Here is a 20,912-nt window from a genome sequence, read left to right on the forward strand (position 1 = left end):
ACTGGTTCAACAGATGGGCAAAGCTTGGCAGATCCCGAGGTGTCAAAGGATTCTCCAAGGCTCTCATTGAACTGCTGCAGGCCAAAAAGCTTCATGATTTTTCATCTTCTTCCTCTGATATTATTAGCTGCTTGCATGTTGGCAATATTTAAAAAAAATATTTGTTAAGACCTTTCTATGCAATAGCCACTTCCCTAGTACTGGGGACTCAGGCATGAGCTGGAGAGTCCCCCAGTCCTGCTGGCAAGTTGAGGAGACCACTGTAGGCAGGAAATGCACAGGGGATCAGAGATCATATTATGATAGCTAATGTTCATTAGGCACCTACTGTCTACCAGGGACCTGTGCAACTCTTTTGATCCCCACAATTTGTGAGAGAGATCATTTTATTATCATCATTATACGGATGAGGAAATAGCGGCACAGAAAGGTTAAGAAACCTGTCCGAGGTCTCACCTGGCAGGTGGCAGAGCTGGGATTTGAATCGGTGCAGTCTGGCTCCATGTCTGAGTTTGGTGGATGAAGGAGGACTTCTCGGAGGAAGTGATGTCAACCAAGTGTTTACAGCTGCCCATTTCTTATCCTCTGCTTGGTCTTTTTTTTTTCTTTTGAGACAGGGTCTCACTCTGTCACCCAGGCTAGAGTGCAGTGGCACAATCATAGCTCACTGAAACCTCAAACTCCAGGTCTCAGATGATCCACCTGCCTCAGCCTCCCACTGTGCTTCACTCTTTCCTCCAGGCCCCTGCACTCTGCTTGCCTTGAGCCTTAGGAACTGGGCCCCTTAGCTTCTCCTGGGAATCAGCTGGGCACAATCTCCTATCAGATCTCCCTGCTCTGTTTACCTTGCCTGTCCAGTTTCAAAGATGCTGCTCATCTCTGTCTGCCTCCTCCTTTACCCTGGAAAAGAAAAGCCTTTTTCTGCTTGATTTTGAGATGCTTGTGGATTTCTGAGATTGGAGTAATCTTCCTATTGCAACAGTCTGCCTGCCTTCCTTCCTTCCCCCTCCTTCTTTCTTTTTTCCAGCTTTATTGATGTATAAATGACAAATAAAAGTTACATTTAAGATGTACAATGTGATGTTTTGAAATACATATATATTGTGAGATGATTACCACAATCAAGCTAACTAACATATACAGCATCTCACATAGTTTACTTTTCTTTTTGTGGTGAGAATATTTAAGATGTACTCTCAGCAAATTTCAAGTATATAATACAGTATTATTAACCATAGTCACCATGCCATAGTTTTTCCTTCTAATTAAAATCTCTCCCTATCTAAGCCCAGATTTGTTTTTATTTGACAAAGTTTGAGCTGAGATCTGAAGGGGCTGTACGTACTAACTATATGAAAAGGGGAAAACAGTGTTGTAGGTAGAAGGAGCAACATGTACAAAGGTCCTGAGGTGGGTGGGCGTATTGAGCACTTGAGGAGCTAAGACTAGGATGCTAAGTGAAATAAGCCCCGGGTCAAGCACCTAGTTTTCCTCTATCTTTCCGATCATCTCTCCTCAGGTATTGGCTGCTTCCCTTATGGTGACAAAATGGCTACAGCAGTTCCATGACCCTATGGAACCCTTCTTCCGCTCTTTGTAACAGACAGGAAATTTTCAGTGATGCACCTCATTAGACCGCACTTCATGTCTCATTGGCCAGAATTGCTCATATGTTCTTGCTTTGACCAATCCTTAGGGATTACTGATATGATTTAGACCAATCACAATTCAACCCTGGGGCTAGGGTGTGGCCTGGCTTCAAGAAGGCAAGAAGTCACCTGACACCTGAACAAAATGGGGGCTTTTTGGCTAGAAAAAGAGGGTTGTCAGCAAACAACCAGCAATGGCTGCCACAATGCTAGTTGGTTGTGCCTTTTGCACCTGCCTTTGTACAGGATTATAAGCCCCTAGGAATTTGTGGGTGTCGATGGGATAGAATTTACACTTTCATTCTCTCAGAATAAACTATGAAACCCCATGCTAATATTCCTTACAATAACAGAGGGCTTTGTTGTTATTATAACTGTTTTGCTAGCTATTAACAGCAGTAGCAAAGACAACCACAGAACACCTCTAGGTTCTCTCATTTCCCTGCCCTGCCCATTAGCAAGCACACAGTAAAGAAGGGCAGTAAAACCTTCACACACTCAAAAAGCCTGTACATGTTTTTTTATTATACTAACTGCAGCTGGAAAATGGTAGAAGCAGATGGACTGATCCCCATCGGGAAGCTTCTCTTCTGTGGAGGTGGAAAAAGAAGGACATTTGAAGTGGAACAGGCAAAGGTGGCAATCTCATAGCCCTGGTTCATAGGGATGCTGCCACCTGTGCCATGTGGGTTCTGTGTCCTACTAACCCCTCACAGATGTGATAAGCTCTGGAGCTTATCATCTGAGAAAGAGATTATGAAATGGTGGCCCAGTGCTGAATCGGGGCCACGTACGTGCACCACTGCCCACATAGTCTTTTGTAAATTTGAGCTTTGTTTAAAACTCAGGATAATTTGGTATTAACTGAGCAGCACCTAAGTGGACACATAGGTACTACAGTAATAGGGTATTGGGCATGGGGGAGGGGGGCGGGTATATACATACATAATGAGTGAGATGTGCACCCTCTGGGGGATGGTCATGCTGGAGACTCAGACTTGTGGGGGGAGGGTGGGAATGGGCATTTATTGAAACCTTAAAATCTGTACCCCCATAATATGCCTAAATAAAAAAAAAAGCTTGATATATTTAGAAAAAAAAACAACTCAGGATATTGCATATAAAGTTTCAGATTTACAGCTTCTCTTGCAAAATTAGAAATTCTAGCAGTACAAGCCCACATTCCCAAATGGCAAAAAGCGATGGGAGCTGAGTAGTGGCTCCCCCTTTAGAACTGCCCAGTTCACCACGGTCCCCATCCAGCTCGCTTTCATTTATGTAATTAGTTGTCCCCACTGATGTTTTCACTAGGAATTCACTCCTGTGATAAATAAGTTTCATCTTCCCCGAGATTGCAGCAGGAGGGAGGGAGTGGCAGCAGCAGGGATGGACGCAGCCGCAGGGCCCAGGCGTCTTCAGCTCCTAGCACAGCTCTCCCACCCCGCAGGCTAGGAGGCTGCCCTGGCAGGCCTCAGAGCTGAATCCACGGGCCCATGTAGCAGAGGGGACAAAGTGCTGCCATTCTTTCTGCTGTGAGCTTCCATCTAATAAGCGCACCTGCTGTTTATCTACTACAGTGTGCGAATCGTGCATTATCTCATCTCATCATTGCATTGCCCTCTGGAATAGGAACGATTATCATCGTCATGCTGCAGATTGGGCAACCAAGGCTTAGAGACAGCAAGTCATTTGCCTATGGTCACACAGCTGGGAAGTGGCTGGGAAACTGAGGCTGATGTTACCTAGCTCATGCCAAGTCACCCAGCCAACACATGGCCAACTGTCTCCAATGTCTAGAAGTTGAAAACTGGCAGCCAGAGGAACAAACTATTATAGTTCGCCAGTCATGAATTTCTTTTTTTTTTTTTTTTTTTGAGACAGAGTCTTGCTCTGTCACCCTGGCTGGAGTGCAGTGGTGTTATTGTAGCTCACTGTAACCTCAAACTCCTGGGCTCAAGTGATCCTCCTGTCTCAGGCTCTCGAGTAGATGGGACTACACGTGTGCACGACCATGCCTGGCTAATTTTTATATTTTTTGTAGAGACGGGGGTCTCACTCTTTCTCAGGCTGGTCTCAAACTCCTGACCTCAAGCAATCATTCCACCTCAGCCTCCCAAAATGCTGGGATTACAGGCATGAGCCACCAAGCCCAGTCTGATCCAGCAATATTTTTGAAAATTTGGATTTGGGGCCTTTTGCTGGGCTCACTTGTCATACCAATACTGTTGCCTCACACCCTGGCTTTTCCCCCCATGCATGTTACCTGCCTGGCCTCTGGCTGGGTGACAACCTTCATGTTCTCTGTGTGTCCTCTCTTCTCCCCAGAGTCCAACTCAGATGAGCTTGAGGTCTTGGTTCTAGAACAGAGATGGAGGTCTGTGTTCGTCTCTGTTGATCTCACCCCACCAGGTTTTGGGAGTTGAGAGCAGATATAAATGAAATATGGTTTGGTTCAGGTTCAGCTCCATGACCATGATGCCATACCGGATTCCAAGGTTTAGAGCTGTGGTCCCTAACCCCCCGGCCATGGCCCCGTCCCGGTCCGTGGTCTATAGGAAAACAGGGCCGCATGTCATGGCCTGAACTCTGCCTCCCTCCTTTCTTCCCCTCCCCATTCGGTAGAAAAAATTGTCTTCCATGAAACCGGTCCCTGGTGCCAAAAATGTTGGGGACCGCTACTTTAGAGGATGGACTGGCTGATTCCAGGACCCACTGTTTCACTGGGGTGATGGTTGAATTGATGTTATTGTTTTAAATCATTTCTTTCCATCTGAGATTCAATTCAAAGTGATCATGCTTTAAGTCAGGGTTTATCAAATAAAGGCTGTGTATTTCAGGTGTGGGTTTTGTATCTCCTTTACTTTTTTGGCAGTGGGTAGGCAGGAAAACCCATGGGTGGGCATTAGGGATGGGGTAGGATCAGATGCTGGGTGGGGCTGAATTGTTATCCAGAGTAACCAGAAAGTCCAGGGGGCAAGAGTGGATGGAAGATCAGGAGGGGAGTCCAGGTTGGTCCCAGGGGAAAGAGGGAAGCCACAGAATAGGTGAAAGGCTAGGAGCACGTTGGGAAGCACAGCACAGGGCAGAAGGAAAAGAAGGGGGTTGCTTGGAGGCTGGGAACCAGGTAGGTGCCTTGGAGCTTGCTCTGACAGATGCTGTTGGGTAGAGGTTCAGTTCAAGCTCCAGCCAGGATGCACCATCCCATTGTTCTAGTCATGGGTTCTTAAGGCTTAGAATAGGACCATGTTAACCGCAGAATAGAAATGCTGAGGTAGGCCAGCTGAGATGCTTTAGCTGCAACGGATGGAAAACAAAAAGAGGCATAACGGTGCCCAAGGTAGTTAATTCCGAAGCTCAGTGATGTCACCAAGGACTCAGGTTCTCTTCATCTTTCCACTCTGCTGATCTATTTAGCTTGACTTCCTAAAGTGACTTCTCTTATGATCCCAAATGGCTGCCACAGCTCCAGCCATCACGCTGAGGATCCCTCAAGAGGCCAGAGAGGGAACATTACTGTTTGTGTCTTTTTTGAAGAATAAGGAAACCTTTGCAGAAGCCACTAGTGGACTTCTGTACCTTATTGGTCAATCTGGGTTAAACAAGTAACTGACAGACTGGGATTACCATGATTGATTCTTTTTTTTTTTTTTTTTTTTTTTGAGACAGAGTCTCACTTGTTGCCCAGGCTAGAGTGAGTGCCGTGGCGTCAGCCTAGCTCACAGCAACCTCAAACTCCTGGGCTCAAGCGATCCTCCTGTCTCAGCCTCCCGAGTAGCTGGGACTACAGGCATGCGCCACCATGCCCGGCTAATTTTTTCTATATATATTAGTTGGCCAATTAATTTCTTTCTATTTATAGTAGAGACGAGGTCTCGCTCTTGCTCAGGCTGGTTTCGAACTCCTGACCTTGAGCAATCCGCCCGTCTCGGCCTCCCAGAGAGCTAGGATTACAGGCGTGAGCCACCGCGCCCGGCCCATGATTGATTCTTACTAACCATGATTTAGCACCACCTTTCCTTTTTACAAGTCTTCTCAAAAGAAAAAGGAACAAAACTGGGGCTATGTCAGCAAGGACGGAGGAGCAGGGATCGGTGTTGGGTCTGCCACAAGGACACAAGTGCCACAGGGACTTCTATTCAACCCCCTTGCTGGAATCCTATGAGCAAATTGCACAAGACTCCCTGGAGCTTTGTTAGTCTGAATCCAAAGCGCATCATCAATAAGTAAATGGGTACAGCTGAGGCTGCCCTGGCGGAAGCAGGAGAGAAGGCCAGAGCCCTCTTGGCTCCCCTTCCTGCTCCGAGGGGCTCCCAGGCTTCCTAGAAGCAAGGATCTTGTCCAGCCTCCCTCTCTCTATTTTATAGACATGGCCACCAAGGCTTGGGAAAGTTAAGTGACTTTGGACACATAGCTGAAGGCCAGAGTATCTCAAAGGCAGCGGGAACATGACCTTGCCTCACAGGGTTAGGATGATACAAAGAGGCTGGCTAGGGCCCAGCGGATTAGGCACTCCATAGGGCAGTTCCCTCCTCCCTTCTGGCTTAGGGGAGTGAAAGATGAGGTAAGACAGGGACCTGGTGCACGGTGACCTGTGGAGGCAGCAGGGAGGGACTTGCTGGCTGACTGGGAAATCGTGCAACCCTTCTGTGGCTACAGAGCAACCTGGGAGCCAGATCGCTGGCCTGGTAGAAACGCAGGTGGCCCTAGCCCCAGCCCCAGCCCCAGCCCCAGCCCCAGCCCCCTCTGCCTGCCTGCCTGAGGCTCCTCCAAGAATATCCCCTCCTTCCAAGGCAGCCTGTACCCGGACAGCAAGACGATGAGCACTGGGAGTTGCAGAAGCAAACCGAGACCACACGAGAACACACAGAGGCTACTCAAAGCTACAGCAAGGGAGCCTGCCACCGTCGCTTGTATTTGGCAGAGACTCAAGGCAGGCAGAGGAGTAGGAGAGCTTTATGATGAGCAAAAGGGAAGGCTCGAGGCGTTCTCTCACCTGCGGGAGCCGGAGGCAGGTGACCAGAAACAGGGTGTCCTCTGTGATTGGCTGGCCCTGCGTGGGAAGTGGCGGTTGTGGGAGGGCAGGAGGAAATAGGGAACTGGTCATTGACCACGTCCTGACCCTTCTGGGCCAGTCACTGCAGAGCTTGTGGTTCGGCTTCCAGGGCTGACTGTTGCAGAGGTCGTGGGGCAGAGTGCTATTGTCGTACGTGGCTTGGCCATATCTGTTTGCATATTCTGTCCTCAGTGTGCACAGAGGGAGCTCTCTGTGTGATTTGGGGCATGTTGCTAACCTCTCTGTGCCTTGCTTTCCTCATCTGTGAAATGGGGATGTTAACAGTACCTGTCTCAGATGTGACTACATCTTAGAATAGTACCCGGCATGTGGTGAGTACACAACACAGTTTAGCAATAATAATAATAATAGTAATTATTGTTTTAAAAATCGTTAGTGTTATTATGCTTAGTGGAAAGGGCACTGGCCCGGGAGGAGGGTTCTGGGCGGCTCTGGCCCTGCTTCTGCCCCATCGTGCTGTGACCTTGGGCTCCGCTGCGTGTCAGGCTTGCCAGTAGGATATGGGGCTGGTGCTAATGTTATCAGTTCCCCCTTGGGTGCTCAGTGGCAGCCTGCTGTCGCCCCCACCCAGGGCCCCTCGCTTCCCTCCCCGCCCCCTTCCTGCATCTGAGCTGCCGGCACACCTGGACCAGGTCCTTCGGCGCAGCCGGCTCTGCTGTCCCCATTTGAGCTGGTTTCAGGTCCTAAATTTAGCGCTTTCACAGAAGCTCAGTGTGTGGTGGGCTGAGAGCTGTGTCTGGTGCAGGCAGCCTCCCCGCCCACGTGGTGCTGTGGGAAGCAGATCAGACAGGAGGGCCAGGAGAGCTGAGTTTTGCATCCTATTTTGTCATTAATGTACTGGGCAAGACATCCGACCCTTCGGGGCTTCGGTTTTCTCATCTGGCAACTAAGTTTTATATATATGGACTCCTTAAAACAACATGTTATTTCTTAAAGTAGAACAACTTTCCTTATTTTCAAATAAGAAAAAGATCAGACAGGTTAAGTGAGTTGGCAGAGTCTACACAGCTAGTGCCTAGTTTGAGTCTGGATCTTTTGACCCTAAGACCTAGTTTCTTTTTACCTTTAGATACTTTCACTTTTACTTACATTAGGGGATTGTTATGATGACAACACAAAAATAAGAAATTTTTATACTAGGGAAGCAACATGGTTTTATGGTTCAGAGCCAGACTGCTTGGGTTTGATTCCTACTTCTGGCACTTATTAGCTGTGTGACCTCAGACAAATTACTTAACCTCCCAGTGCCTCAGTATTTTTTATCTATGAGATGGGAGATAATAATTGTACCCACATAGGGTTGTTATGAGGATTAAATGAACTAATATTTATAAAACACTTTCAACAGTGCCTGACACCTAGTAAAGTTTATTTAAGTGTTTGCTTAATTTCAAAAAATAGCGCCCTTGCCAATCAGCTTTGTGAACTTGAGCAAGCAGAAAGCATCTTGGATTAGGATCAGGTGACTCATATTCTACTTTGGGATCAGTCACTAATTTGCTCTGTGACCTCAGAAACTTCCTTTAGGCTGGGCATGGTGGCTCATGCCTGTAATCTTAGCACTCTGGGAGGCTGAGGCAGGAGGATTGCTTGAGGTCAGGAGTTTGAGACCAGCCTGAGCAAGAGCGAGACCCTGTCTCTACTAAAAATAAAAAATAACAAAGAGAAAGAGAGAAATTAGCCAGACAACTCAAAATAGAAAAAATTAGCTGGGTGTGGTGGCACATGCCTGTAGTTCCAGCTATTTGGGAAGCAGAGGCAGGAGGATTGCTTGAACCCAGGAGTTTGAGGTTGCTGTGAGCTAGTCTGATGCCACTGCACTCTAACCTGGGCAACAGAGCAAGACTCTGACTCCAAAAAAGAAAATGAAAAAAGAAACTTCATTTAACCTTTCTGTGCCTTAGTTTCCTCAATTGCAAAATAAGGGGCTTGGGCAAGTTCAGTGATGACCAGCATTTTTTGAACAAAGATCAAGTCAGGAAAAAAAAACAACAAACTATTTTGGCCCCATTCTTTTATCCATTAGAGTCCGCTGGGGAGAATATTCCAGTGTGGTAGGTACTGCCTGGGCTGCTGTCCCAGCACCCTCTGGGGCCTACCCATGGGCCCATAGCGGTGGTCTGGGTGACAGACACATCCTTGCCTGGAGGTGGGGGTCTGGTTCCTGCCCTTCCTGAGGGTTGGCTTCTCTGATCTTCTTGAAACTCCACAAGAAACCTCAGTTTCCTTCAAATAACCCCCACCCATTTACTTAGGCTAATGTGTCAGTTATCTATTGCTGTGTAATATATCACCCCTAAATTTAGAGGATTAAACAACAATTTACGATTTCTTTAGAGTCTGTGGGTTTACTGGGTGGTTCTCCTGCTGGTCTTACCTAGGGACACTGTGTGGCTGCATTCACCTGGTGTGGGAGAGCTACTGGGGACTACTGGCCACGGTGCCTTGATTCTCCTAGATGTGGCTCCTCCAAATTGCTAGCAGAGGCTTCCTGATAGTACAGTGGTCTCAAGATTGCCAGGGGAGAGGCAGAATCTCTAAGTCCACTTAAGGCCTGGCCCAGAATGTTATTTTTTCTGTATTCTATTGGTCAGAGCAAGTCACAAAGTCAGCCCTAATTCAAGGACTCAGTAGATCCCATCCCTGGATGGGAGATATAGTATGTGCATACAGGCATGGAAGAAATGGAAAGTGGCCAGGTGTGCAGGAACTACCATGACTAGTTGCAGTTGATTTCTCAGTTGCAGCCAAAGGAAATTTACCTACTGTATTTTATGACTTATAGACTTCTATGTCCCAGACTCTGATCTCCTCTCCCACCATCTCTCAGCCACCCTGGCCTTGTCTTTCCTTCCTCACATGGATCACACTCCTACCCCAGGGCCTGTCCTTTTAGAGCCTCTACTCACCTAGTAAGACTCAGTTCCAACACCCTGTCCCTTCTGAAGACTCGGCTGATTCCCTGCACTTGGTCTCTCTGCTTGGACTTCCATCATGGCACCTGTTACGGGGCCTTGACGTATGTTTACATGCAAGCGGCTCCAAAGCAGATTGAGTCATGTTACTAATCTTAACAATACTACTGATGTAGTTTGGATATTTGTTGCCCCAAACCTCATGTTGAAATTTGATCCCAATGTTGGAAGTGGGGGCCTTATGGGAGGTGTTTGGGTCGTAGGGGTGGGCCTCTTAGGGGGGAGCTCTTGCTCTACTGGTTCCCTCGAGAGCTGCTTGTTAAAAGGAGCCTGGCACCTCCTCTCTCACCACGTGATCTCTGCACACGCCGGGTCCCCTTTGCCTTCTGCCGTGAGTGGAGCCAGCCTGGCGCCCTCACCGGGATGCAGATGCCCGATCTTGAATTTTTCAGATGTCAGAATTCTGAGCCAAATAACCCTTTTTCTTTATCCAGCCTCAGGTCTTCCTGGATAGCAACACTAAACAGACTGAGACAGAAAATGAGTACCTGGGAGTGGGATGTTGCTGTAAAGAAAACGAAGAAGCATTTTGCTGAAAATGAGGAAGCAGCTTTAGAACTGGGTGATGGGCAGAGGATGGAAGAGCTTGCAGGGCTCAGAAGGAGACAAAAACATGAGGGAAAGTTTGGAACTCAGAGATTGGTTAAGTGATTGTGCCCCAAATGCTACAGACATAAACAGTAAAGGCCATGCTGGCGAGCTCTCAGATGGAACTGAGGAACTTATCGGGAACTGGAGCAAAGGCTGGCCGCATTGTGTCCACGCCCCAGGGCTTTGTGGAAGGCTGAACTTGAGAGCAATGACCCAGGCTACCTAGTGGAAGAAATTTCTAAGCAGCAAAGCCTGGTGTGGCTGCTTGGAACAGCTTATGGTCAGATATGACAGCAAAAAAAAAAAAAAAAAAAAATTATCTAAAGGTAGAATTTAAAAGGGAAGCAGAGCATAAGAATTTGGAAAATTCACAGCCTGGCCATGTGGTAGAGGAGAGAGTATTTTCAAGAGAGGAACCTTAAAAGTATGGTTGAGTAGGAGCGACCGTTGTTTAGCATGGATAAAAGGGAGCCAGGTGCTAACAGTCAGGACAATAAGAAAAAGGCCCGAAAGCCATTTCAGAAATCTTTGAGGCTACCCCTCCCAGAGCCCAAGCAGGACAGAAATGGTTTTGGGGAACAGGCCTGGGGCACCGTTGCCCTGCACAGGCACTCCCCACATCCCACGCTCTTGCTGCTCAGGCTCCAGCCATGGCTCAAATGACCCCAGATGCTGCTTGGACTGCTGTTGCAGAGAGCACAGGCCACAGGCCGTGGTGGTTTCCACGTGGTGTTAAGTCTGCAGGCTCCCAGAATGCACGATTGGTGGAGGCCTGGCAGCTCTCCCCTAGATTTCAGAGGCTATGTCAGACAGCCTGGGCGCCAGGCAGACGCCTGCTGCAGAGAAGTCACCACAGAGAGCCACTATTAGGGCAGTGGAGCATGGAAGCAGGGCTCCTGCCCCCCAGATGTCAGAATTATAGAGCCACCAGGGGCTGGCCACCCCAGCCTGGAAAAGCCACAGGCACCAGACTCCAATCCCTGGGCACCACCACGTGGGGTATGCCCAGCAAAGCTATAGGGGTGGGGCTGCCCAAGGCCATCCATTGCACCGGAGGCAGAATGCGGAGTCAGATTATTTTGGAGCTTTAAGGTTTAATGTCTCCCATGGGGGATTTCAGACTTGGGTGAAACTCATTACCCCTTTCTTTTGGCCTATTCTTCCCTTTTGGAATGGGAATGTTTACTCCATGCCTGTAGTTGTCCAGGAGACAACTACCATTGTCTCTTGGAAGTAAATAACTTGGTTCCATTTTACAGGCTCAAAGCTGGAAAGAACTTGCCTTGAGTCTCAGATGAAACTTTGGCCTTTTGAGCTGATACTGGAATAAATGAAGACTTTGGGGAACTAATGGGAAGGGGTGATTGTATTTTGCCATGTGAGAAGAACCTGAGTTTTGGGGGGGCCAGGATCAAAATGCTCTCATTTGGATATTTGTTCCCCAAAATCTCATGTTGAAATTTGATCCCAGTGCTAGAGGTGGGAGCCTAATGGCAGGTGTTTGAGTCCTGGGGGTGAACCCTTCATGAACAGAGTAATGCCTTCCCTGAGGAGGGGCGTGAGTCCTTGCTCTGTTAGTTCCCAAGACAGCTGGTTGTTAAGAAGAGCCTGGCATTTCCTCTCTCTCACTCCCTCTCACCATGCAATCTTTATACTCGCCCCTTTGCCTTCCACCATGAGTGGAAGCAGCCTGAGGCCCTCACCAGGTGCAGACGACCAATCCTTCACCTTTCCAGACATCAAAATTGTGAGCCAAATAAACCTTTGTAAAATAAGTTACCCAGCCTCAGGCATTCATTTGTAGCAATAGAAAATGGACTAAGACCATGACCTACCACAGTGCCTGGCACATAATAGGTGCTCAGAAAAAAAAAAAAAAAAGCTGGGTAGAGAGGGGAATCAGAACTGGATAGTTAAGGGTGCTGGGGTTAAGTACCTATGCTCTGAAGGCAGAGACCTCTGTCTGAATTCTACTGCTTCCTCTTCCTTGCTGTGGTCCTCTCTGAGCCTTGGTGTCATCCTCTATAAAATGGGGGATCAATGGTGGCGCCCACCTCATGGGGTGTGAAGATGAACAGTGGGTGTACAACACTTGGCACAGTGCATGGCTTCCAGCACACACTGAGTAAATGGCAGTCGCCTAATTTCCAGGAAGGAGCCCTGGTGTTTGGATTGACCCTTATCCTAAAGCTCCTGGAAAGGCTACCTGCTGGTGGCCAGGCTTGGTGAGGGCAGCCGCCCTGGACAGCTCCCCAGGGCCTCATTCGCAAATCCCCTCCAGGCCCCAGGGCCCCTTCACTCAGCCCCCACACACGGGATGTCTCACTCGGTTCTTTATTACATCACACAATGCAGGGCATCAGGCCCCGCTAACCGCGTTAGAAACAACCTGGGATGGTGTGGGGCTGGAAGGGGAGTGGGGAGAAGAACCAGTCTCCCCAGCTTTTCATTATAGGGACTAAAAACATCACAAATCACCCCGAGGAGAAAGGAGGTACAAAATGCCCACAGGAAGGGACAGGGAGAGTGAAAGCCACCCTGAGGCCAGGAGATCGTGGTGAGGGAGTGCTATGGTCTGAGTGTTTGTGTCTCCCCAAATTCATATGCTGGAATCCTCACCCCCAAGGTGATGGTATGGGGAGGTGGGGCCTTTGGAGGTGATTAAGTCATGGGATTAGTGCCCTTATAAAAGAGGGCGGAGGGAGCTCATTTGTGCTTCTACACAGCAAGAAGGCACCATCTATGAATCAGGCAACAGGCCCTCAGCAAACTCCAAATCTGCTGGTGCTTTGACCTTGGACTTCCCAGCCTCCAGAACTGTGAGAAATACATTTCTGTTGTTTATAAGCCACCCAGTCTACGGTATTTTGCTATAGGAGCCCGATAAACTAAGACCAAGACTGGGGACAAGCAGGTTCTTGCAGCCCCAGCTTCAGGGAAGAATGTCAATGTGTTTATCACCTTCAGAAGGGAAGAGGCTCAGAGTCTGGTTCTAACACCCCCCGGCAGGGATCTGGGGGCCGGGCCCAGCTGAGGCGGGAGGCTCTGAGCCCCTGACCCTTGCTCCATCAGCCTGGCTCGGGGATGAAGGCTTTGGGGGAGGCAGAATGGGGAGAGGGGAGAAGCAGCTGCCTGGCTCCATTTTCAGAGGGCTGTTACCTGAGCCAGGTGCTGGGAGGCCAGAGAGGCAGTTGCCCCTCAGGGGCAGAGAAGCCAGGCAGGTAAATCTAGTGTCAGGGGGTGGGGGAGGCTGTTAATGACCCTGCTTAACCTGTAAGACTGTGTGGTTCCCCATGCTCAAAAGCTGGAAATGCGGCGTGCAGGCGGTGGGCACGTTCTCATGATCCGCATGTTCTCATGATCCCCCCGTTTCCAGGCCACTTCCCAGCAGCCCCAGGGCTGCTGGTCTCAGAGGGACTGAGTGCTCCTCTGGAGGGGGCCTGTTGTTGGGTAAGGTTTCCCAACCCCTCAGTTGGCTGTGGTGGGGTCACGTCCCCATCTCCCCTGAGTGTAAGTGGAGACCTCACGGCTATACCAATACTGTCCCTTCAAAGCTGCAGCCCATCCCCCACCCCAGGGTGATGTGGAGGTAGGCAGGCCCTGGGTGGGGCAGGAAGGGGTGCCACTCCCTCGAGGGTGATCCCTAAGGAAGGACAAACACCCAGAAATAGGAAGAGGGCAAAGAAAGTTGTGGCAACTGTCTGATATTACTTGAAAATACTGGTTCCTTTTCAGCCACCACATTCTGATCAGGTCTGTACGCAATACGCAGGCCACAACACGCCACCCCTTTCTGGGTCCACGCGGACAGCCTTCATTGCTGCGCTGATCCCACCTGAGCATTCCCCCCAGGGCCAGGCCATCCAGGGTCCTGGAAGCAGCTCACACGGCCAAGGGGCTCTTCTCACCCTCTTTGGGGCTGGGCTCCTCCTGAGTCTTCTTCATCTCCCAGCCCCGGACCCAGGTGTAGGCGGAGGAGCCTCCCAGCACCATCATGTTGCTCGTCCACCAGAGGAAGCTCTTGGTCTCCTCGTAGTAGAGGACGGCCAGCACCGTCTGGGCACAGGCCTTGGCGGTGCCCGACACGTTGTGGGTCAGGGGACTGGTGAACTTGATCTGCAGTCCCGTCACGTAGCCGATGGCAAAGCCAAACAGGCCGCCCAGTGTCATCATCCCCCAGAAGTGGGCACTGCCCAGCTGGGCAAAGTCCCACAGGGCCCGCAGCTCCCCGAGCAGCAGCAGCAGGGGCAGGAAGAGGACACAGGCATTGACGTTGTTGTAGAAGGTCAGGCGCCAGATGCTGCCGTCCACTGCTGAGAGCACCTTCTTGGTGTAGATGGCATTGAGCGAGACGCAGAGGCTGGCCAGCACCCCAAAGAGTGTGCCCATCAAGGACAGGGTGCCCTCTGCCCCCTCCTGGTCCACACCCAGCCAGAAGCCACCTGCAGCGGGGAGGGGAGGAGCAGGTGAGGGGGAAAAGAGGGGTGAGGACCAGGAGGGAGACGGACAACTGTGTACTGCTGCCCCCTGTCCCTCCGCCCAACAAACACATCCAAAGTCTCCACCACACGCAAAGCCCAGGGCAAGAAAACCTCCTCCCACAGCTTACTTTCTAGCAGAGGAGAAAGACACTAAAACAGATCATCCCCAATTCTTTCTTTAATTACAATTATAAGAATTGTAATGAGGTCCATAAAATAGCACAGAGTGCTGTGGGAACCCGTAACCCGGCGACTGTGCTGGCCTGGGGCGTCTGGAAAGTAACATTTGGACTGAGTTCTGAAGGATGAGTGCCACTTGGTTGTTAAGGCGACCTTGGGCAAGTGACTTAAAGTCTCTAAGCCTTGGTTTCGTCTTCCATAAAATAAGAGCCTACAATGTCATTATGGGAAACATTAAGTTAGAATCACTTGTGTCGTCTGGGGCAGTCACTCTTTCTGAGACCCTAAGCTTGTGCCACCTGCTCAAAGGGCTTCCAGGCTCCCCACTGCCCACCACTAAGTGTACACTCCTCGGCCTGGCACGCTGGGCTTCCTGCACCCTTGCCAGCCCTTCCTCCATGCCACGATTGCCCTTAGACCATCTCATCTCCCTGCTCCTAACCCTGGGGCTCAGTGTCCTTGCTCACATCCTGTACCAGAAATACTCTCCTCCTGTCCAGGGGGATTCTACTCATTCTTCAAGGTCAAAGCTGGCATCTCCAGCAGGGAATCCTTTCCTGATACCCCTAGCACCCAGACCTTGCTTTCCTTCGAATCCCCCTGCCCACCCTGGCCTGCTAGGCACATGCTCATGGAGATAGTCTGGTCTTTTTAGCTAGATGACATTCAGCCTGGGGCTGAACTTTACATGTTGTGTCTCCAGCCACAGCACTTGGCAGCATGGGGCAGTGGAAAAGCTGTGGTGTCAGAGAGATGTGGCCTCCAGCTGGGCTCTGCAATTCAGAAGCTGAGTGGCCTGGGAGCTCCCCAAGCTCCTTTCCTTCATCAGTGAAGATCTGGGTCACTTTCTTGTCCCCTACTCTCTACCAGTCTACTCTTTACCCTGCAACCAGAATGACCTTCCTAAAGTACAGATTTGTTCAGGTCCTGTGCTGGCTTAAAGCCTCTCCATGGCTCTCCATTACCTTCAGGAAATTTCTAGACTCACTCAAGGCCTGCACTATGTGGAGTCTGCCTGAGTGGGCAACCTCACATCTGATGAGTTTTGCTGTGGCCCAGCCATGAAGAAGTGCACATGCTCTTCCTTCTGTCCAGAATATTCTCTCCCCACTTCTTCCTCTAAACCTACATAATACTTCCTCCAGAAAGCCTGCATAGATTGCCCCCTTGCCAGCTCCCCTTCCCCTGCTGGAGTTCCCATAGCACCTTCTATGCCCCACCACGGACCTTATCAAGCTAGTGTAACTGTCATTTACTGCCACACGCCATCGACACGACAGGAGTGTAGGAGCCAAGGCTATCTTTTCTGAACTTGTACCCTCAAAGCCTGGCAGAGCCTGACATGTGCTTAGCCATTGATTAATAGTTATAGAATAAATGAATGAATGAATGAATGGAAGTTGTTATGGAGATAGTTGTGAATATTTAGGGAGACAGGGTACTTACTACATGAGAGGCACTCAACACGCAGTACCCTCCTCTTTCTTGGTAGAAAAATGCAGAACAGGTACCCATCCCCCAGCCCTCATGCTGGCTACCTTCTGAGTCCAGAAGGGACTGCAGCCTCGAAGTTCCAGACAGAAGGACTCTCAGCCAGGAGCTTTGAAAGGTACCGTGTGATGGGGATGGGGTGGGGCGCAGAGAGAAGAGGCCTGGAATAGTCACCTGAGACTCATCTTCCCCCACAAGGAGGAAGAAAGGGGAAAGGGCAGATAGGGTGCCAGGTCCTGGGGCAGCAGAGAGCACCCGCCTCGCCAGCCTCTGCCCCAGTCTGAAGCTATCTCACCATCAGCTACTTGGATTACCTTTGGGATCTGGGCCCAGTTTCCCTAGTGACTCCGCATTCCCACATGCAAATTCTCCTACTAGGAGCCCTGCCTTCCACTCCATTCCTGGCAGGGTCATCTAGAAGGAAGTGGAGATCCCCCGGGGGATTTGGGGACACCAGGGAGGAAGTGAGGCTAACCTTCTCCCTGGGGAGGGAGGAGGGAAGTGAAAGCAGGTTGGGAGAGCTCTGCTGGGGAGGGGCTCTTAGCAGCTCCTCCCACTCTAATCACACCCTTCTTCCCTCTCCCCTCTTGAACCTAGACTGAGCAGCCCCAGATCTAGCAGTTGCTCACCAAAAGGAAACATTTTCTAGGACAGGTGGCATGGGATGGGCCTCTTCCCCTGCCAACCAGTAAACCTAACTCAGACACCAGTGAATAATATGTAGGCCAAATAGGATGAACTTTATGGCAACAAGAAAAACCTGAACAGGTTCAAATAAAACTCACATTCCTAGATGACACAGCCCTAGGAATACTCCCAGGGAAAGGAATGCTAGAGACCCTCTAACCCAGCGTGCTGCCCAATAAAACATTTTGCAATGATGGAAACATTCTATAATCTGTGCCATCCAATACAATAAAAGTCCCCAGCCACATGTGGCTACAGAATCAGGTTATTACACCTGCAACTGAAGAACTGAGTGTTTAAAATTTTATTTCATTTTAATTCATTTAAATACATGGGCCAGTGGCAACTGTATTGAATAGTGAAGTTCTAACCTCCAGTGGACAAGAGCAGAGAGCTAAAACCTGGGAGTCTGGCCAATATGGGTTTTGTGGCCAATGTGGGTTTTGCATCCCAGCCTGGCTACTTCTGAGCTGTGAGGCCCTGGGCAAGTAACTTAATCTCTCTGGGCCTCAGTTTCCTCATTTGGATGGAGATTATCACAGTGATGCCACCATCCAGGGGACCTCTGGGAGAACAAAGGAGATGGTATATGTGACAGGATTAGCATGATGTCCCTATCAATACTTAGTATTTTCTGAGAGTCAAATCTGGGAAGACAGCTAAGGCCTCTCAAAGCATAGCTCTTGTCATTGTCTCAGGTGTTATCCCGAGATGGCATGGTGGGAGGGTGATGCATTGTCTTCTACAAAGAGCACTGGGTGGGCAATCAGGACACTTGAGCTCTTGAGAAGCAATATAGCATAGTGGTCAAGCGTGTGAGCTAAGGAGCCAGATTGCTTGAGTTCAGATCCCACTGACACTTACTAGCTGTGTGATCTTGGACAAATTATTAATACTTAACCTCTCTGTGCCTTAGTTTCCTCTCTGGAAAATGGGGATTATAATCCCACCTTGTTATGAGGAACGGTTGAGTAAATATGGCTAAAGTGCTTAGATATGCATGCCTGGCATATTTTAAGCACTCAATGTCAGTTGCTTTTGGTGCTATTGTTACTATTATTCTCTTTCCTTTCCTTTTATTTATTTTTTGTTGTTGTTCTATTGTTATTATTAATTATTGTTCTTGCCCTGGCTGGGCCCCTAACTTGCTGGTTGACCTTAAGCAAATTATTTGCTCTCTCTGGGCCCTAGGCTCTTCTTCATATGACAGTTGCACCAAGGGAGCTGGGACAGATGATAGTCTTTAGGGTTGTTCTTTAGGGTTTCAGTCCCCATGTCTACCCTATTCCCCTTGGCCCCAGCTGCCACTCACCGATGATGATGCTGCAGGTGAGCAGGGCATAGAAGGAGGTGGTCTGCTTGAGCAGCAGGTAGGAGAGCAGCACGTTGAAGACGGTGGTGAGTGAGCGGCCCACATTGTAGAAGGCCACACCGACATACTTGAGGCAGAGGTTATTGAAGGTGATCATGCCAATGAAGACGGCTGACAAGGGTAGGACGCTGCGGGCCACCCTGAGGTCCAGGTGCAGAGTGGGGAAGTCCAGGGTACCAGGGCAGCAGATGGCCAGTGTGCTGAGGCCCTTGCACAGCAGTGTGGTCACCAGGCACTGGTAGAATGTGACAAAGATGGGGGCGTCCAGCCGCAGGGAGGGGCTGTCCAGCAGGTACTTGTTAAGGAACACCATGGAGATGGAGATGACCCAGTAGAGAGAGACCACCAGTGCGATCTGCAATGCCCGCAGTAGAAAGGGCTTCTCCCCGCTGGCCTCTGCCTCTCCAGAGGCATCGGAGGCCCCGGTCAGCGCCATGTGGAGGATCCTGGACCGCTTCAGAGGGGCCCTGTTCATGGTAGCAGAGGAGCCGGGTCACCCCACCCTGATTCCCAGAACAGGGCAGTGAGCTCACTTGTGCTTTCTGCAAGCCACAGCCCTCGATTGTTACATAGGGGCTGGCCCAGAGGCCTTCCCACGGTCCTCTAGGATGGAGAGATTCTGGTTTGCGGTGAGCCCAGCTGTGCCGCCCCACAACTGCTCCCACCCTGAGGGGTCTCAGGAGACAGACACGGGGCAGCGGGGAGGGGCAGGCTAAGGTGGTGAGGCCAGGACAGAAATGACCAGTGAGAGAAGGGGTTGGGGCCCAGTAGGGAGCGGTCGCAAGGGGGAGGGAGGGGAGAGGAATGGAAGCACTGCGGGGAAAGGGCGAATGCGGGACGAAGGTGTAGGAAAAGGGCGGGGGCCAGGAGGGAAGGGGCGCAGAGAGAGGCAGGATGGGCTGCTATGGAAGAGAGGAAGCGGAGACCTGCAGGGCGCTGAATGGAGGGCGGGCGTGCAGGGGGATGGAAGGAGGGGTGCGGGAGGACAGAGGTGCTCAGGCTGAGGGTCCGAAGAACGCGGGAGGGGCTCTGGCGGCGCAAGCCCACCCCCAGCTGCCTGCCCCGGCGGCGGCGCCGGCTCAGCCCGGCAGACTCCGGACCCCGAGGCCGCCTCCCGGCGAGGCGGGCCCAGGACTCATTTCCTGGCACGCCCCGGGCCCCTCCTTAAAGAGCCCGCGTGCCTTTAAAGCTACAGCCCGGGAGAACTGGCGTTCGCGCGTCCGCCTCGCGTCCAGGTCCCGGCCGGCCCAGCCCCTGCGTCTGCCGCGCGCGCATGGCGGGGGGGCCTCGGCAGCCGCCGAAGGTGTCTCTGGGCGCTTGAGCCTCTCTCCCTTGCTGGAAGGGCTCCATCACCCTCCCCGCCCACCCTCAGCTGCTTACGCCCCTCGGCTCGGCGGCAGGCCCTTCTTCCCCTCCCCCCAGGATGCAGGCTGCGCCCTGGGAGCCGCGGCCCCTCCGCCTCCAGAGACCCGGGTACCCGCCCCGCGCCCCTCTGCCAAGCCCCTCTCACTGCTCCGGAACATTGTGGTGGTCTTCTCCTCCGCCTCGTTTTTGCCGCCCCCGTCTCTCTCCCAAGCCCGAGACCCCTGGCAGCGCTCCCAGAGGCCGGAGGCCACACCGCCTCTTGCGGACCTCAATCTGTTCGCCCTGTACCCCCTTCGAGACCCTCCCGAGGGCCGGGATCCCAGCTCCCTGAGCCTCAATGCAGCACCTCCTCCTCCTTCCAGAAAATACTGTCCCCCCGCTGGGCCCGGCCGCTAGCTCCCGCGTCCCGGCCTGCGCGCTCCGGCCGCGAAGGCGACTTGGCGCTCACCTCTAGTGCACCGGACGCCCATCCGTTCCACCTCGCGGCGCACCTGCCGCGCCGCACCCAGGGGCCGCGCCCGCGGGGACAACTTCCTGCTTTCCGCCCCAGGCGCGGACACCTGGCCAGCCTCGCCGGCCTGCTGAACATATGGTGCCCGGGGGTGGCGGCGGCGGCGCAGTTACCCCGCCAGTCGTGGGAGCAGGCCCCATCCTTTTTCCAAGGCCACCCCTGTTCCCCGGACCCGGGACCCCTCGCTCAGGTTACCGCAGCTGACACGTCCCGGGACTTGGCTGCATCTCTGGCCCGCCGCGCTACCGCCCCGTGCTTCCAGAGGCGTGTGCGTCTGCAAAGAGTGGAGGGTCCCCCACCCCCTTCCCAGGATCCAGCCTGCGAAGTTGATGGCTAGCCTGCTCGGTCACTCACCAGGCAGCCAGGAGGACGGACTTCTCTCTGGTTCCCGCTCTAGCACCAGCGTTGGGCCGGCCACTTGCAACCCCCTTCTCCCCCCAGGGCCTGAATTCTCTTCGTTGTGAAACTAAGGGCTGAGCTAGACCCGTGGGTCCCAGCCTTCTCGCTCAAAACACTAGCTAGTCGGTATGGTTGAA

General features: G+C 51.5%; 1 protein-coding gene across 5 annotated transcripts; it reads right to left on the bottom strand.

The window, feature by feature from the left end:
- Positions 1-2,154: 2,154 nt before the first annotated feature.
- Positions 2,155-20,691, bottom strand: SLC35C1 (solute carrier family 35 member C1). Of its 5 annotated transcripts, none has more exons than XM_076002008.1 (5): positions 20,314-20,691; positions 18,441-18,967; positions 12,226-14,731; positions 3,913-4,006; positions 2,155-2,239 (listed from the first exon to the last, which is right to left on the bottom strand). In XM_076002008.1, exons 2-3 carry the CDS (start codon positions 18,934-18,936, stop codon positions 14,172-14,174), a joined length of 1,056 nt encoding a protein of 351 aa, XP_075858123.1. In that variant the 5' UTR covers positions 18,937-18,967; positions 20,314-20,691; the 3' UTR covers positions 2,155-2,239; positions 3,913-4,006; positions 12,226-14,171. The 5 variants fall into 5 exon arrangements, with proteins under 5 accessions (XP_075858123.1, XP_075858121.1, XP_075858122.1 ...); XM_076002006.1 differs by lacking the exon at positions 20,314-20,691 and having other exon boundaries at positions 12,226-12,311; positions 12,496-14,731; positions 18,441-19,611; XM_076002007.1 differs by lacking the exon at positions 20,314-20,691 and having other exon boundaries at positions 12,496-14,731; positions 18,441-19,611.
- Between the last annotated feature and the right edge of the window lie 221 nt (positions 20,692-20,912).

The sequence above is a fragment of the Microcebus murinus genome, chromosome 4 (assembly GCF_040939455.1).
Source record: "Microcebus murinus isolate Inina chromosome 4, M.murinus_Inina_mat1.0, whole genome shotgun sequence".
In the NCBI taxonomy this organism is placed as follows: Eukaryota; Metazoa; Chordata; class Mammalia; order Primates; family Cheirogaleidae; genus Microcebus; species Microcebus murinus.